The 18,500-nt window shown below is 41.1% G+C and overlaps 1 protein-coding gene across 2 annotated transcripts in view; it reads left to right on the top strand.

Moving 5' to 3' along the window:
• Positions 1 to 18,500, top strand: part of IGF1R (insulin like growth factor 1 receptor) — a 171,129-nt gene that overhangs the window by 28,614 nt on the left and 124,015 nt on the right. For both annotated transcript variants that reach the window (XM_030955067.1, XM_030955068.1), the window contains exon 2: positions 1,489 to 2,034. In XM_030955067.1, coding sequence (XP_030810927.1) covers positions 1,489 to 2,034 — 546 coding nt within the window. The remainder of the gene's footprint in view (positions 1 to 1,488; positions 2,035 to 18,500) is intronic.

Raw genomic sequence — 18,500 nt, 5'->3', positions numbered from 1 at the left:
CTATTTTATTTTTTTATGCTGTCCCTCTAACCAAAAAGTCCTTTAGTCTTTAAAAGACTTAGAAGTCTTTAAGTCCTTGTTGGGTATTAGAGTTGCTGTGGTTTTAGCATGCTCATGCTCTGGATCCTTTGTTAGCTTAAGTTATTAGCCTTAGATAAGTGTTGTGGGATGGAAGGACTGCTTTCTATTGTCAGTGCAATTTCTGAATCTCTGGACAATTTGTCTGGGTTAGAATTTAAGTTTTTTGGCTCCAGTGCTTGTTTAGACCTTTCCCTTGTCTGAGGAAAAGATGTTTTTAAAATAATTAAGCCTAGCATGCATTAAAAGAGAACCTTTCCACAAAATTGAATTGCTTGGTGTTTATTTGAGTTTTGGGTTGCTTAAATAAATAGGCATTTTGCTTTGTTTGCTTACAAGCAACTTAGTATCTCTAATGGGGAATCTTTTTCCATGTTTTCCAAAGAAGACCAGCTCTGAGGGTTTTGAAGAACAACGGCTCTCTACACTCTGTAGTTCTTTGTTTTACATCCAAGTGGATTGTATGTGTCTAAATATTACGTTGTTAACACACATGTCTTCCAGCCCCTTTAATGTTGTTATTGTGATGTGTCTCTAATATGGAAAAACTTAATACATAGATTTATTAGGGAATAATCCTTTTGGTCATTGTTTTCTTGAGAGTTCATAGAGTTCAATCTGCTGTTTTCAAGGGAAGATTCTTCACTGTGATGTTCTTGTAAATAAATTTACCCTGTGTTTCTTAGAACTCAAGAGACTTTTTTATGTCTTGGTGCCAAAATTAGTGAAACTTGGTTTACTGGAACATGCAAACAGGAATTCAGTGCTGTAAGTCCAAGCACTTTGTTTTCTTCCCAGTCACAGAGCAGGAAGTGCTGACCAGCTTTCTGTGGATTTAGTGTTGTTGCTGACCTACTGCAAGACTAGTATTCCAAGAATTAGGGCTTGTTTGGTGTGTGACCCTGGAAAGAAAGAGTGATTTGAGGCCAAAGTTGTAATTTTCTGGGAAATGCCCTCTTTGTGTGCATGTCTCTTAAGTGGGGTGGGGAGTGAATTAGTAACGTGATGACCAGTGGATCACTTTCTGTTTTACCTGACTGGTTTGAAGGGAAGTGGCTCAAACCCTGCTCTGGACACACATTCATGATCTAATTTGAAGCAGGGTGTGCAAATGCGTTTGGTTTACCTTTGTATTCCTCAGTGTAATGCAGCTCTTGTCATCAGCAGTAATAAACCAACATTTCTGTGTGCTGCAGAGTATAGGGAGAGCTGCCATCCCCGTGCTGCTCCTGGTAGTGGTTAGTGTGATAGGTTAAATGAAATGAAGGTTCCATGTAAATCAAGCACTCCTTTTCAACCTAATTAAAAGTTAGAAACCTTATGGCCATCAGAATATCCTTCTTGCCTTCCAGTTTCAAAAGGTTTAGGAATGCCTTATTTACTAACTTTCTTCCTCCTTTTGCATTTCAGTTTGCGGGCCAAACGTCGACATTCGCAACGACATCCACGAGCTGAAGCGCCTGGAGAACTGCACGGTGATCGAGGGCTTCCTGCAGATCCTGCTCATCTCCAAAGCGGAGGATTACCGCAACTTCCGCTTCCCAAAGCTCACTGTCATCACTGACTACTTGCTGCTGTTCCGTGTGGCAGGCTTGGAAAGCCTCAGTGATCTCTTCCCCAACCTCACAGTCATTCGTGGCAGGAACCTCTTCTACAACTATGCCTTGGTCATCTTTGAAATGACGAATCTTAAAGAGATCGGGCTCCACAACCTGAGGAACATCACCCGCGGGGCCATCCGGATTGAGAAGAACTCTGACCTGTGTTACCTCTCCACAGTGGACTGGTCTCTCATCCTAGATGCAGTGTCCAATAACTACATCGTTGGGAATAAGCCTCCAAAGGAATGTGGGGACTTGTGTCCGGGAACAATGGAAGAGAAGCCATTGTGTGAGAAGACGTCTATTAACAATGAGTACAACTACCGCTGCTGGACCACCAACCACTGCCAGAAAAGTAAGATTTGAGGAGATATCCTGTTTTTGTTACCTCTTTTGAAGTAAATGCTTAGTTTTGTGGTTTTATTTTAAGCTCTTCAGCAACTGAAACTCTTATTCTAGTTGTGTATAGTTTGCATGAGTTACCCAGTTGCCACACAAATAGATTCTTCCCCTATCAGTAAAGGTTTGTCTCACTTAAATTAAAAATAAAAAGAGAAAACAACAAATCAGCAACTGTAAAACGAACTCCAACAAACTCCCTGAGTTACTTCCTCATTGAGAAGGTGGAAAGTGTAAGTATGGAACCAATGCCATTGTAGCAGAGCTGGAGGCAGCTTTACCTGCCTTGAGGACTTTGGCAGGAGGTGGCCATCGAGTGCCATGTCCTCCTGCTGAAGTGACATTCCATGTGTGCCAGAGCTGTTGCAGTGCGTGCTGAAGCTGTTAACTGGACTTTGTTTTTTGCTTCTCTTGGCATGCCCCTCCAGACATTCCTGTAATGGTAAATCCTGTACCTAAGGACTTGTTTACTGACATTAGTTTTCACAGTACAGTCTGTGGAGTCAGAGTCCATGAATATCTTGACTCCCGGTGAAGTTACTCTTGCCTGTTGTGTTCTTATCTGGCAGGTTTATGTCTTTCTGATAGCAAGTATTAGCAAAAACAAAACCTGATCTCTTCTCGCTTTTTAAAAATAGAGTAAACAAACTCATAGTTTACTCAGGTAACATGATTACATGGCAGGCTTTTTGAGTTCATCCTGTAACTTTACGAAAGCTGAGCCCTGCAGTATCAGTAGGGCTTAATTACAAAGTCGTCACTGGGAGGAACAGTTCCTAAATTCCTCATGCAGTCTTGACCAAAGCTGCCATAATGATAGGAAACACCACAGTGTGAGAGAAATCAGGGCTATATTCTGGTTACCTTCATCTGGGGATGTTGTGTTTTTCTGAAGTGGCTTGTCAGTTGCTTGTGGAGTCCTCCTGTTCAATTAGAACTGCAATTAAAGTAGCTCGTGGGGCAGTTTCAGTCAACACATGCCAAAAATACCTCTGCAAAAAGGCATTTGGAGTATGTGCTTTTATCAATACTTACAGGAAATAAAGTTCGTTATTTTAAACAAAGCAAAGAAACCCCCTCAGCCTGTTACTGGGAGACTTTGTGCTTTGCCCAGGGTGAAGGGAGTGTTTCTGTGAGTCCTGCAGGTCAAATTTATGTCTTCATTAACAGAGTGTAACTCTGTTGTCTGCGGAGGGTGACCAAGGTGACTCCTGTGCAACCTTGTTGCCCTCGGTGGTTTGAATGGATGTAACGAGAGTGTATTTAATGAGATATAATGACTTACTTGCTTTCTGTTGAGTGCTTTGTCTATTTGGAGTAGACTAAAGCAACGTGCAAAAAACCTTTTTTTGGCATCTGAGTGACTGTTAAAATAATTTGGATCCCAAATAGACATGAGAAGAAACTTGTTTAAATAAAATGAGGTCATAGTTAGACTGTGATAGCAGGACTTTGAAGGCAAGGGTGTAGGTAATGGGGTTTTTTCCATATATGCTTTCATCTCCTTTCATGGGAGATTGTGAAGAAGAAAACAAGTATTGGAAAAGAGCCTTGAAAGGCTCGTTAAGAGCATTACAGTGTGGAAAAACAATTTGGTTTAGAGTATCTTAGGATGTACAGCATATAAAGAAATTATCAAGTTCTAATCAATAAGCAGAGTGAGAAATTTGGACCTCTTCTAATCTGTTTGTTGTGATAAGCCAGAGACTTGAAGGAATATGACTTTACATTTGTGGGCCATTCATGTAAAAAGAAAACAACCCCAAAGTACTCCTGCTCTGAAGAAAAACAAGGGAGGTATAAAAGTGCAGTTGTTCCAAAGGAAGCTTTTTGTCTCCCCTGCTAGATTGCTCGGGCACTTTGGCAATGAACTCCTGATCAGGAGAGGACTCTTGCAGTACAGAATCACACAAGACATGAAAAAGCACAGAAAGAAGGACTTTTCAGTTACTGAGTGCTTCAGCTGGCATTTTCCTACCGGTCGAGATACGACACCTATGTTATTTTCCAGGGAATATTTTTCTAGTGCAGTATCTAATTTAACCCTGACATTCTCCTTGTGCGTCACAGTAATGTCAAGCTGAAAATGCTCTCTATCATTCAGGGTTCCTTTGTGCCTTTTTATTTTTCTTTGCTCTGGCTTTGTGGGGGAGTGTGTATTAAATCTCTCTTGTCCTTGTTTAGGTTTTACGCTGAAAGATCTGAAGTTGGTGGGTAAATGTTGTGTGGGAACAGTTGGTACTTTAAGTAGCCTGGCTTCTGTTTAGTTTTGCCGTTGAGTGGAAGTTGTTTTTTTCCTTCTTTTTCTTGCCCACAAACAAAGGAAGAAGCTTGTGCTTCCTTCAATATAACTTGTGCAGGAACAATACTGAGGGAGGAGGGAGGGAAGGATATGCTCTGTCTGACTTGGAATAATCCATGGACACTACTATAAAAGAGCAAGCTACAAAGGAACTGTAACTTCTAAATTTTTCTGGGTATTTTTAAGGCTCAGTGTAAAGCGTCAGCAGCTCTGCTGCCAGTTTGGTTGCCCTGGTTTCTGTGTAGTGTACATTCCTTTACCTTCGAGTGCCCCAAGGCAGCAGCAGTACTAGTTTGCTCTCTTTGGAGCTGCAGCATGTTGTGTTGGGCTTGGCAGGCTCTCTCCTCTCTGACTTGCACCTACTTTTATGTTGGTGTATTAAATGCCAGCTGTGCCTCACTGGGGTTGCAAGGCCACATAGAAGAATCCCTGAAGATAAAAGGAGAGTACTGAAGTTGTTTGTTTGCACCAGTGCTTTGGGGCACAGGTAAAGATGGAAAAGATAAAATCTGAGTGTCCAGACATACAAATGAGACTATGGCCTTTTATGTTTTTCTTTTTTTTCTGGCAGTTGTGACTGCTGGAAAGGTTTATGGAAGCTGCCTGCATCTCACTCAGCAACTGATGTGAGAACCAGAAAAACTGTTCCTGCTGTACCCCTTGCAAGACTTGTGTCTGATGACACACTAGCTCTGCCAGTCCAGTGGTCTGCTGTAAAGAAAACTTTGGTTGTTTTCTGTATTCCTCTTGCTGATGATTAACTTTTGAGGTCTGCTGCCTTAGTCACTAGGCCTTTCCAAGCCTGCAGAAACCAAATGAAAATTACACCCTTAAAAGCCTGCCTGGAAGTTCAGGATCCCTTGTCTACCATAACCTTTGTGTTCTTTTTCAACCAAGTCCAACTAATGCTTCCTAAGACACTTTTGCTGTTGCTTGGGCTGTAAGAAATGAACTGGGCAAACTATTTGGGAAAGTAATAGCAAAACTAGCAGTGATCTGTATATAAGACCTATGGTGCCTTGATGGGTTTTCCCCCCATCTTAATTATTTGTCTTCTTTTCCCCTGTTAAGCTGGAGGTGCTCAGTGTCAAATTCTTGCTGAAACTTTGCCTACTCCGAAAAGACAGTTGGTGTGGTTATGGGGGAGATGGGCTGTTACCTCTGTGAGGAAAGGGGTGTTGGCATCAGCTGCTGCTTCTGTGAGTCAGGATGAGAGCACTGTCTGGGTCCCCCCCTTGTGAGAGACCAAATTAGAGCTCCCATATTTCCCAAAGGGGGTGGAATAGCCATGCTTCCCATAAAAACAGTGACAGGGAGTATCTAAAGTGTGTGTGGGAGCTTTAAGATTAGGGTTTAGGAATTAAAAAAAGCACGTGTAAGCTAGCATTGTAGAGAGGACATGGATGAGGGCTGTAGGCATTAAGCACTTGGTTCAAGAGGTGAATTTGACATGAAACAATAGCTCATGTAGACCTCACTGCACAATACAACAGGAAGAAACTTTGAGCTTCTGAATGTGTGAAACTGAGGACCACGGAAAAGGCATGTGAGGATTTGGAGGCCGATGAAGCAGATGGCAGCTAAGCACAAAATGTTTTTAATGAAAATGTATCCTTATTCATTTTTGAATTAGTTTGACAATGGCCCGAGAAGATACAGTGTATGAGGAGCAGGAGGGAGAGAATGACAGTGAGTGGGAAGAGTGGTCCATATGTGCCTTCTACTAAAATGTTTAAACATATGGAGACAGTAACATGATGTATTCTCACAAATATTCGGAATCTGCTCCTGTTTGTTTACACGGAGCTCAGAAGATAATGCAGTTGAGTGGTGTCGTTTGACATGGCTCCATTGACTTGTGCAGTGCTTACAGTGTGCACCAGCTGGGAATCTGCTCCCTGTTGATTCAGCAGAGTAGTGCTGAAAAACATGTGCTGCACTTTTTTCCCCCCTCCTTTCTCTCCTTGTCTTCTCCTATCTGAGGAGTATTCACTGTATTTCTCTGTCCTTTAGAAATAGTGAACATACATGAACTGTGTAGGCAGCAAGAGAGGGGAAGAAGTTGGGAGCCAGAGATGATTAATCAAATTACTCTTATTTTTCTTAAAATTATGTTTGCATGCTTTTTTTTTTTCCGTTTGCTGTGGCTTTTTTTTTCCCCTTAAACACTGAAATATAGTAGATATTGTATATGTCAGCAGAGGACAACATGCTTTTAAGTTTTACTCTTTCAGCAAGCAAATTAGATGTGGTGTGGTGCTAAGTGCTGGTCTATGTAACACTCATCCTACGTTTGTTGGTTTAAAAAAAAATAGGTGTCATATAAACCTGACCGTATTTTGAATGGACAGGTTGTTTGTTGGCTGTATTTGGTTGGTATGCAAACTCTCCAGCAAATAAACATCTTCTGAAAGGAATAAACAGACAAAAAAGATAATAATTGTAAAAGGCACAGTTGGTGTCACCGAGTTGGAAAAATCTGGAGTACGTTAAAAAAAATTTGTTAGTGTTTTCCTTCTGAATGAAGTTTTTTGCTGACTTTTGCTCCCCTCCTGAGAAGTTTGCTCTCCAGCCAGAGGTTTCCCAGAATTTTTATTATGGCTGTGAGAGCATATTTAATTAGTAAGCTGGAATGGCCGCAGAGCAGTTTAGGCCAATCTGCAGTTAATTACTGTAGCAGTGGTTTATATTCTGAGAATAGGGCTAAAATTAAACAAATGTATACTTGCCATTTTTCTTTGTTCTATTATAAAATGGCATAACCTGGCAAGAATCTTGCAGCCTGCACTAGCCACCTAAAACTATGTGATAATGTTAAGTGCTCATCGTGGCTTCCTAGTTTCTTTTGGCACAAGGATTTGTAGAGGACTGTTTGTTTTGAGAGGTCTTTAAATTTGGGAGTTTCATTTTCCAGTATGAAAAGATGATGCAGTGAGCTCAGTCCAGCGCTTTGCTACGTGTTCCAAAAAAAAAAAAAAGAAAAAAAAAGTAACTTTAAAAAACACTTTGAAGAGATTTAGAACTCTCTTCCACATTTTGGAATAAAGAATGAAAAAAGTTTGAAGTTTTTGGAAATACACTGTGTCTTTTCTACTCACATTTACACACACACACACACCCCCACTGATCTACTGAAGACATCACATTTTACGCTTGTTTCAACTTGTTTGTCTTTGTCAGTCCAGAGGTGTGTTTATGGTCACCAGGTGATGTGCAGCTGCATTTAAGTGGCCATCCATGCTATTGGAGAAATTTATTTTTCTTTGTGTTGTTTGAGATGATGGGAATGGGTAATCCATGTGCTGTAGAATGAGACAGTAAATGAGGCCATATTTCTGTGGCACTACAATTCATTTTGGTGGTGGGGTGATTAAATGTAGTGCACAGTTACTCTGAGTAGTACATACTGTTTTACACACAGACCATTCTAATGGATTTACTTGAATTGTCTTGTGCCAAGAAACTGTTTCACTGTCAGAAAAAAGCCCTGTAGAAGTGCAGTTGGGAGGTCACTGATAGGAAATAGTAATTCCTTGGTTTTCTGGGTTCTGTGTGTGTTCATTCCTCAGTTGAGTTTCTCGGATGCTGTGTGGTAAAGGCTGGGGCAGAAAAGAGTGCCAGTTCTTCCTTACAGGAGGATACAAAAGCATCACCAGGTTGTTCACTTTGTGCCTGACAACCTTCTAATGGGGAGTGCTTGAAAAGAAGTCCTGGTCTAACCTCAGGTTCTGTGGAAGCTCATGGAGAAGGGAATGACTGCAGTCCAAGGGGCCTGAGGCTGTGGAGCAGAGGGGGAGAGGGAAATGATGGCTGCAGTCACATTCAGTGAGGATTTCTAAGATGATGTTTATTTATTTTGAACTTAAAATAAGAAGGATAAAATGAAGTGCTTTAAAACTTCAGTCGCATCCTAAATTTACTTTTAGAGGTACTGTGTGTCACTGATGTGACAGTGATGTTTCAGAAATTTAATAATCTGGTGCTAGCTAGGGTTGGAAACAGAATGCTTATGGTTTTACTTGCAGCACTTTGCTGTTCTTCATGGTGTTTTCATCCTGGAGCAGACTGAGAGTGATGCCCTGTTTAGAGAATTTTTTGGTTTATTTCCCTGTGCAGCAGTGCCACATTAAATCTATGCAATTAAATACAAAACTAAACTTGAACCAAATCTTTCATTAACGTGGATTTCCAGGCCCCATTGATATATATTAGACAAATGTTTGTTAATAGAATAGACAATTGTATTGGATAGCTAATTAGATGTAATGTAAGGCTTTAATTTTATGATGCATTTGCAAAACAACTGGGAGCTGGCAACAGCTAGCAGTGTTATAGGGAAAATGTCAGGGAAATGTCAAGTGTAAAACTAAAAGAAAGCTGTGTTTTTGCGGTGTTCTTGCAGATGTCACAGGGACAAGGCAAACTCAGCCTGGCTTAGCATTTTCTGCAGTTCTCTGTGGCTCTTCTCCATGCAATGAATCCAGGCTGGAGTGGGTTGTGAGTTTTCCTAGGGATTTCAGTTTTGGCAGGTAATGCTTGTGTAGATGCCAGACAAGGGGTGAACTTGAGCTGAAGTCTTCTTATCTTGGTGGAAGGCCCATAAGTGATCTGTCCTCCACCTGTCCAGTTGTCCCATTTTCATGGAATGTAAAGAAATAATATTTTGTGATGGCTGATCTGCAATTAAAATTTGAAATGGACTGAAGGAAAGGGAAACTTAGGCTCAATCCTGGATAGGAATCATGTTCTCTAAAAATTTTGCATAGGAGCCACTTTCCTATTTTTCCTTCCCAAACATACATGAATGTAGGAATTAAGTGTCCTTAAGCGTTTTCATAAATTGTTTTTATGTGGCAAACAAGTTTTTCAGTGTTTAACAGTCCTGAAGAAGCCTTTGTTTAGCCTTGTTTCCCCACTAATAGTGGGATTTCCTTCTTCAGTCTGTCTATGAGAATTAACTTCTAATAAAAAGATGCTTGGATAATGATATGTTAATAGAGATTGTTGAATTGCCTTTTTCTTCTGAGGTGAACTCAGCCTGGTTCAGTTGTCGACTGTCTCTTCCTCCCCCTCCTTTTGAGCGTTGGGAATGGAATGTGCATGTGCTATCAGGCGAGCGCTAAAAATGATTTAGCCACGAGTTTGCCCACCATAAAATGGAGAGAGTCTGAGTTGCCCCAGAGCTTGGCTTTTTAAAGCTGGAAACCATGTGCCATTCTCTCCATATTTTTTTGTTTACTGTTTCTTGCTGGGCAAAGTGAGCGTGTAGTTACCTGCCCAAAGCACGATTCCGTATGCCCAGGCTAATTATTGAATGTCTTTGTGTAGCCCTTGACAGTGTAGGCGAGAATGAGTTCAGCACATGACTCTTGGGAAAGGCTGGTGGTTTTTTTCGGAATTTGGTTGCTGAGAAGGATTTGAGGGGCAACTCGAAAGATTTCAGTTGTTGCTAGTTAAAGTTCAACTTATGCTCTGAGGTGGATCAAACTTCTACTTTGTACACCAAGTGTGACCCTCCTGATGTGCTTTTTCCTGGTTGTAACATATTGGGTTTATAGGCACTTAACTGTTCCCCCGTAATGCACACTGCTCCATGGCTGTCCAGGCTCATCTTTCCCCCATTAATGGCTTCTCTAACTTTTCAGTTATGGGGTCAATTTGTCTTAATTTGTTTTTTTAAATTATTTTTTCCAGTTGATGTGCAAGGGGTATAGATGGATGATTAAAGGTTATGGTTTTGGGAAATGATGCCATTTAGGAAGCATGTTTGAAGTGTTGGGCGCGCAGAGAAAGTCTTTTATATCAGCACAGGCCTTGGGAGGAGGAGATGTTTTTCTATGTATAGAAACTTCCCGTATAGGATAGCGAGGGAAGGTTGCAGGGGGGGTTGCCTGTCTCTTTAAGTGGGTTTATAATTGGCTAGGAATTTTTGTCAGCTTAGTCACTGCAGCATTCAGCGGATGAGGGAAAAAAAACCACAGGCCCCAACCGTTAGGGCCGTGGATAGGCTCTGTCATCCCAAAGGAATGCATGTGAACAAAACACTTTGTGCGGTGCAACCGTTGGCCTAAACAGTATTGCATTCTTAAAGCAGGCTCTGAGTCACATGGAGCAGATGGATTGTTTCACTAAAATGGAAGTTATGTATCACTGAATGCTCTGATCGAGCTTTCAAGTGTGGTTCCAATAGGTCAGGGTGATGAAGGGGTGTAAAGGAAGAAAAAAAATAAAATTCAGCTCCTTCTTGTGTGGTTGAAATAGTTTCTGTGGGGTTGAAAAGGTAAGAAAAGTGTTTCACTTTGTTAATTACTGGGCTGGCACACCGGCCTCGAAAGTTTCTCCTTAGATTTCAAACAAGCATGGTCTTAATTCTGAGGCACTTTGTTTTCATGCTACCCAAACTAATCCAAAGAAACCCCTGTTTTGAAGGGGACAAGGAGAGGAGAAAAACCCTGCTCTAAGCCCCAAACCTGTTGGCTCTTCTCCCAATGCAACCAGCTGCTCTGCTCTTCCCCTCCCTGCCAGCCTCTTGCCCCAAAGTCTTTCTTGAAGCTGTTCTCTCTAGAGCCTGGAGTACATTGATCAGCGAGGGAGTAGCTCTGTCTCTGAGGATGCCCTATCCCTTTATTTGGTTTTATCTCTTCCCTTGGAGGGATTTGAAAGGATCTGATAGGAGCGTTTCCAGTCTCCAGCCTTCAAAGCGTGCAGGGGAGGAGCTGTGACTTCTGGCTAAACAAATTCAGAGCTGTCAAGTGGGGTGTTTCTTCTATTTTTTTCCCTTCCCATTTTGTAGGGAATCCTCTTTAAAGAGTGCTCTAGGATTTAGAGGAAAACCCAGCCTCCAGTTGGTCGATATTGACAACTGCTGTCATTTGGCAGGCTGGCACTGGAAGGAGTGCAGCAAGTTTGGAGGTCTTAATCCAGTTACCACGAAGGCAGGTGTTTCGGAATTAGTGCCTCCCTGTGTTGTATTAATTGAATCTTAAATCATTACAGCACAAAGGGGAAACATTGACTAAATTCCCTTCCATCTCTGGAGCTTTCCTCATGAAGGCAGCACATGAATAGGAACTCTTTCTTAGAGAAGCTGGTTTACTTTGAGTGCCTGTGAAGGCTGTTTGGCAGAATCAGAATTGACTGGTCCACGTGAAGTGCTACATGCAGAACCGAAATTGCAGTGAGTCACTGTCTGCTCTGTCTTTTGTGATCTGAGAGTCTGGGATAAAGTACTGCAGTGGGTGTTACAGATAAAACCAGTATGCAAATCTCTAATTCAGAGATGAAGCCTTCTTCCTCTTCTGCTCACTGCAGTTGTTTGCCTGTGTGCATCCATTTCTCTTCTGTAGAAAAGAAATTAAAATAATCAGTAATACCTTGCACCAGGAGATGAAGAGAGTGGTGTCAGGGAAAACAAATCCCGCTTCCAGCAAACCAGCTGTAGAGAGATCTTAAATTCAAGGGCTGCTTTAGGATCAAGTGGTTTACAGGAGAATATAAGTAATTGGAATTCATCTTACAGATGAAAAAAATCAGTCTTGCTAGGCAAAAATTTTATTATTTTCTATCCTTAGGATGCTGCTTTGAATGGTTAGAGTTATCTGCACCTGTCAGATGATCTTTTTAGGAGAAAAGGTATGAGTGAGTGAGAGGGCATTTTTGGAGTGGAGAATGCACTGGAAATCTTTCAGCATGACCCTGGTGACAGTGGGAGGCCCCTGAAGTCTGTGGTGATCACAGGTCCCAGCTCCAGCTTCTTGCCTGGTCTAAAAGGAAATTTTGCTCTGTGAACCACCATTGCTGTTTTAATCATGGCACCGTGTTAATGGTACTCAGATCAATGTGCTGTACCTGTCCTGTGCTGTTCATGCTCTGGATTCTGGATACAGTGTCCACATGCTTTCCAGTAGATAAATTCAACATCATGTGTGTAGTACCTGAAAACTTCAAGCTGTGAAGCTTTCTTGGTTTTCTTGTCTACCTATTAAATATTTATTGAAATGGTAGCTGGCCTGGGATGAGGGAGGAGGAGGAAATGTTGTTCAACAACACAGGGCTCACCTGTTACCATAAATGGTGCAAAGCTCTGTTTACATTAAGTGTGCTGTAGTGGGGTTACTTCAAGGAAATTGCATAGCAAGAAGCAAAAACATTTGCTTTTCTGTGCATGCTGAGTGGGCTGCATGATCTGACCTGTATGTGAGGGTGCTGCCCGGACAAAGAATGTCATGAGCAAGTGGACAGCTATTTTCCAATGTTATCCTACTCATTCTTCTAGTATCCAGGAGACACTGGAATTGGTGCAGATAACTGTGCCATGCCTGGTTAAACACAATGCCCTAAAGAAGGAGTTTAAAAAACCCTATAAGGATGAGATCTCACCCCCAAATCTTACAGCAAAGGGAAAGGAGGTTCCCACAACAGCAGCATGTGTGGCAGTAACTTGCCTGGGTCCTTGCAAGCTATCTTTCTTCTCAAACCTCTGCTTTTCTCTTCTCCTTCCCAATATGTGTTTGGGAAACTGGGAGCCTTCCCGTTGCCTGCCTGGCCCTTATCTCTGTTCTCTGCAGCAGCACAGAAATGATGTGCCTGTCCAGTTCATTCTGCTGCTGCTTGGTAAACTAATGAGCAGAGGCACTGCAGCTGCCAGGAGGAATTCCTTTCCAGCAGTTTTGCGAGAAAAGTCAGCAGGATTAGGGCCTGGTTCAAACTTGATTGTTCAGCATATCTGCTATGCAAACCATTTGGGTGAGGGAGAGAGCAACCAGAGTGGCAACCAACTTTGCTTGAGGCAGAAACGAACTGTGGGAACAAGGAGGAGACCGTCTTGTTCTTTATAAACCATAGTCTGCTTAGAGCATTTTGGTGTGCTTGAATACAGACATATATATGTATATATATATATATGTATTTTTTTCTTCTCTGCAGCAACACCCTGAGTTAGTGTCTGTCCTGGCTTAGAGGAAACAATTATTTCAAAAGCCTTTCTTAATAGCTTTCTTAATCGCCTTTTGAGCTTCTCTCATGTTTTGCTGCTTGGATGTGCCTGCTCGTGCCAGATCGTGCACTGGATCTCACAGTTCTGGAGCACCTACTTAGTTATCTATCTAGGCAGGGAGTATTGGGGCACCTCCCAAGTATTTAAAAATAGAAATAAACATCTCATGCTTACTCTTCCTTCCTTGATTAAATTTATAGGGTTTGTGCTGGCCTTGTTTTGCTTTGTGTGGGTTGAGTGGGTGTGTCTTGTAGATGAAAAATTAATTGCAAGAGAGCTGGAATATATTTGGGAATATGTTTGTCCCTTAGTTTGGAAGCTGTAAGGTCTTTGGTCATTTTGCTTTCTGGCATCGGTTTACATGAAGGTTCAGCTTTCTGTGCTCTGAAGTTTATTTTGGTGGGTTTTTTTGGTTCTCAGTGACTATCTAGTGAAACGCTGCTGCTGTGGGAGGCTGCACTCCCAGCAGTGGGAGGGGATCTCTTGGGTAGCTTGAACCATTTCCATGGAGCATTTGGAGTCTCTGGGGAGGGACCTTGAGCTGTATTACCTGGAGCTGCAGGTACAGAAGGTTGATTTTGTCATTGTACTGTTGGAAAGACAGTCTGGAAACAGAAACTTTCTAGGATATGATAGCTGAAGTGTAGTAACTGAAATACCAACAGAGGAAGAGTCTAGAAATGTGATTATAGTAATGTGTTCCTGAGTAGAATTAGGTGAAGGAGGTATTCAACTCTCTTTTAATTTACTTGTTAAGTGCTTTGTTGCACTAGTAATTTCTTTTTCCATTCTTGTGAAGCAGGTGTGGTTTAACCTGCCCACATGCTGGGGTAATAAACACTTAGTGTTGTATGTAATACATGGAAAATAAGATCAGCAGAAATAATAAAAACACGGTGTTTGTGCTGCTGCAGATGTGAGAGCTGAAGGGACAGCCAGGGGCAAGTGATGAACCAGTTAAACAGGGACCAGGAACTCTGGTTTAGCAAGCCCTTCTCTTCTGAGCACAAACATGGATACAAGTTACATTCTGATTGCAAACTTGTTTGTTTGCCTTTGCCTCCCTGCTCCCTGAGCCAAGCTGCCTTAATTATACAAGGGAATTGCTTCTCAAAACGACTTCCAGATAAATCATTATCTGTACTTGAATGACTCTTACATCTGTAGCAGTCTTGTCTCCAGGTGAGGAAAGTATTCCTGAGGGTCTGTTCTAAGTGCATTTCCTTTGGAAGGCTTCTCTTGACGTGCTTTAGTCTGTTTCCTCACTATCTATTGTGTAGGACTAGGCAAGAAAATAGTAATTGTAGAGAAAAATATTCTGGGCCAGATGGTTTGCTTTGTAGCATGGAGTATAGAGGGCTGCTTGATTTCTTACATCTTTTATTTCTGTTATTCTGGGCTGTGCCTTGGGTGGAGAAACTCTTTGCTAGCTTGAGACACAGTGATGCAGGTATCAGCAGCTTCAGGTAAAGCTTAGACTGGGGTGTGTTTTAGAGGCCTGTCCTCATCAACTGAACTTTAATTAGGGAAGAATCTCAAATTCTTACTCTTTGGACATTTTGCCAAAATGGGTTTGCAAACCAGGGCTTCCAAATGAGTGCTGGGTGTTTCTCTGTGAATGCATCCCTCTCCATCCTAAGGCAATATGGATAAAATAAAGCATCCTCCAATTTATAGGAAGGATTTTTGTGCATATCAACTTTCTGTCCCTGGCAGAACTGCTGCAGTCTTGCCACTGATTTCTTATCTTGTTCCCTGCTCCTTATGTCATCAGTGTGTTTTTTTCCAATGAAGCAGTGGCGTCATACTCTAACACAATATTTGGATTCTCATTTTAACAATTGACATGGGTTATCAACATTTTCTGTGAATGAAAAAGAAAAAAAGGTGAAATTTGGTTTGTCAGTGACATACCTTGATTAACAGATTTTATTTCTCTTAAGAAGTGTTCTAGTCCACAGCTCTCTGGTGGGTGGTCTGACAAATCAAATGTAAGGTGCCTGAAACCAGTAGTCCTATTTGAAAATCTAGGCCAGAGGACTTTGCCAAGTGTAAACATTGTCTCATGGTGTGAAAAACAACCAAACAATTTTGGTTCATTAATATAATTTACTTGAAGACAGACAATGCACTTGACATGGCTGTTTATACCCAGGCTTTTATGCCATTCATATATCTGATGGGCTTTTAAATTGGTTGGTTTAGAGCAGGCCAACCAGAAGTGGCTTTTACAATCCATAGTAGTAATTTCTAGATTCTGCAATTACACTGGATTTATTTATTTAAGCAGACACCTTATAATTAATCTTCTAGTTGGCTTTGACAGCAGTTTCGCTGGGTCTTTCCATTGCTTTTTTTTTCCATTTTATAAAGCCTGGAAGTCAGAGAGCCTTTGATTATTGCAGCTATTTCTGTAGGTAGCTAGAAAAAAAATCCCCAGCTTAGCTGTGGAACTGGGTTGCATTCCACTCCTGTTGGAGGCAGTGGTGGGCACTCCTTGTGATTTCACTGTGCTTCATGGCAGAAGCTCCAAGCCCAGCATCTGCCTCTCACTGAGCTGCCCTGGAAGCACAGAGAGGTGGTGCAGGTGCTGCAGGTGTGTCCCAGCATGGGACAATGTCCTTTCGTGGACAGTCAGCCTGGCTGGGGAGGGGGCAGCACCTGGGCTCCATGCACAAAGAGAGGTGTAAGAGCCAGGCTGTTGTTGTGTCTCTTCCTGTGTGTGGATCCCCTCAGATTTTGTGGGCTTTTTTTGAGATTTTTTTTTCAGAGTAATTCCACCCCACGTGGCTCTAATTGGGCTGGTGGAATCTCCACAGTCCTGTGTGTTCCCCAGGGTTTGTTGTTGTCAGACCTCGTTTTACCCCCCACACCCTTCATCCTCTTTTGTTAATCCATCAGTTTTGGGAATGTCTGAATAGTGTTTATTACTTTTATTGTTTGGGTGGGAAAATGGCCATGGAGCTTTGATTGTTTTATGGTAAGAGAAAGGCCTTGTGGAACCCCAGGCACTTTGTTTTTTTGGGTTTTTTTTTTTTTCATTTAACCCCAACAAGGAGTGCAGAAAAGTAACCAGTAATTTAATAGTAAGCAAAGAATTTCTTGCTGGTTATAGCCTAGGGACATGTTTTATTTGAATCCAAAAATCAACCAGAAAATAAATTTAATTACTTTCTAATATGTCTTGTTAAAGCATGGATCAGTCTGTGCTGCAAATGAGCTTTGGAGGTTCTGGTGAGAGAGAATGCAGACTCCAGGTTTGTTGGTAGGTTAAATGCTGGATGTCAGCATTTCTCTGATAACAATGTTGTTGAGAACTGCTCTGGCACACCAGATTCCCCTGCATGCCTGTAGCTTGCTGTGGAAGTTAACTCAGGACTTCAGCTTTTGTCATGCTCCATTTGGAAAGTTTGGATTTCAGAAGGGGGAAAATAATGCTGCCTGCTTTTAGCATCTAAAACAAGATTGTAGAGAGCTGGAGCAACTGATTTTGGAGCTTGTGAAAGAAATCTTACATATCCTTCTTCAAAGAATAACTTGATTTTATCTTGTATCTTTCAAAAGCTCAATCATCAGATCATTGGTTTTATTAAAATATCAACAGACAAATGATGAATGTCTTGTCTTGCCGTATTTTTATTGTGTTGTTTAATTTGGGTTTGTTCTTTTTTTTTTAAGATACTTTTCTGCAAGACAAAGCCATTTCTCCCAGCACATTTGACGTGTATTAAATATATTAGTTTTAGGAAGATGCTGAGCAGTGCTTCTTATGCCCTGTATTCATTCTCCTTTTCCTGTGAGCAAAGAGAAAAAGCATTTAATTATTTACTGTGTTCCAAACAGTTTAAAAATAAAATTTTGTAGACACTTTGTGTCTTTGTCAATTTACATGCTAATCACTGTTGATAAAGATGGGAAACATGTCAGCTGAATGTTTCCTGTATACAGAAATTTATGTGGTTGTGGATTTAAAATTGTCCTGGCTAACCCTAGTAAGAGAAGTAAGGTAATTTATTACTTTTGTTCTTTTTGTAAAATACATTGAAAAATCCTTAAACTGATTTTTTGTTCTCTTTTCCAGTATTTTTAAATCTTTATAACCGCTGACATGTCTGAATTTTGAAGGACTTCACCTGATGCTTTGTGTCTGTGTCTCCTTGTGTTACATCTCTGCGTGGGCAGCTCTTTAAAATGGGTTTTGCATTTTAAGGTGTGAGATTAAACTTGGTTTATGGGACAGTCACATCTGTGACATGCAATGTCTCATCTGTCCCATAAGGAGGATAATCTTATTTACCATGAGTATTGTGGCACACAAGTGTTTGTTAGTGGCTGCAGGTACCTTTTATTTGCAAATAAGAATTAATGAAAATCTTGTTGTTAAAGGCATTTTTTGTTACTATGTAACCCTCTTTTCTTGTATTTCCCTGGACCAGTGATGTATAGGACTATATATTACATATTTCAGCTTGCTGCTTCTGGAAAAGAAATCTGTTTGGGTGGGTATGCTGGAGTTGTTCTGGAAGCACATAAAGCAAAACAGATTTAAATTCATCCCTTGAGTTTAAATACCCAACAGGACAGGTTACAGATTTTTCTTCCAGCTTGGTGCCTGGGAGGTTGAGGTGTTGTAGAGGAAGGAAAAGTACCCACAAAGGAATACCCACTTCTCTGGTAATTTTTAACTCCCTCTTTCTTGTCTCTACTCATATATGTAAGGCAAGAACAAAATGCATTAAGTTTTTTCTTAAGTAAGGGAACAAACAGTCTGTCTAGATAATATTCTGATTATCTTGGTGGTTATCATATTAATTGTTCTGTCACTACAGATGGAGAAGTAGCTAATGAGAATTAACTATATGGGCTCTGGAAGGCCTGGTTTTTAAGTGTTTTAAAATACATCTCAGTGAGAGCAGCCAATGTTACCTGTTAGCAGTTTGAATGAATCGCTCAAACGCTAGCTCTTTTAGAAGACTGAAAAGAAATTAAATACTTTATTTTATAATTTGCTCATGATTCAGTTCAATTAGGAAGTTACCTGTTTTACTTAATTGTATCTGCATTAAGAACAAGCCAAATTTCAAATGCTTTTCTCATCTCCAAGGTGAGTTCAGTTAGGCATAAA

Source organism: Camarhynchus parvulus, chromosome 10 (genome assembly GCF_901933205.1).
Source record: "Camarhynchus parvulus chromosome 10, STF_HiC, whole genome shotgun sequence".
In the NCBI taxonomy this organism is placed as follows: domain Eukaryota; kingdom Metazoa; phylum Chordata; class Aves; order Passeriformes; family Thraupidae; genus Camarhynchus; species Camarhynchus parvulus.
Note: the sequence above shows the minus strand (reverse complement) of the source record. Positions and strands in the feature narration are given on the sequence as shown.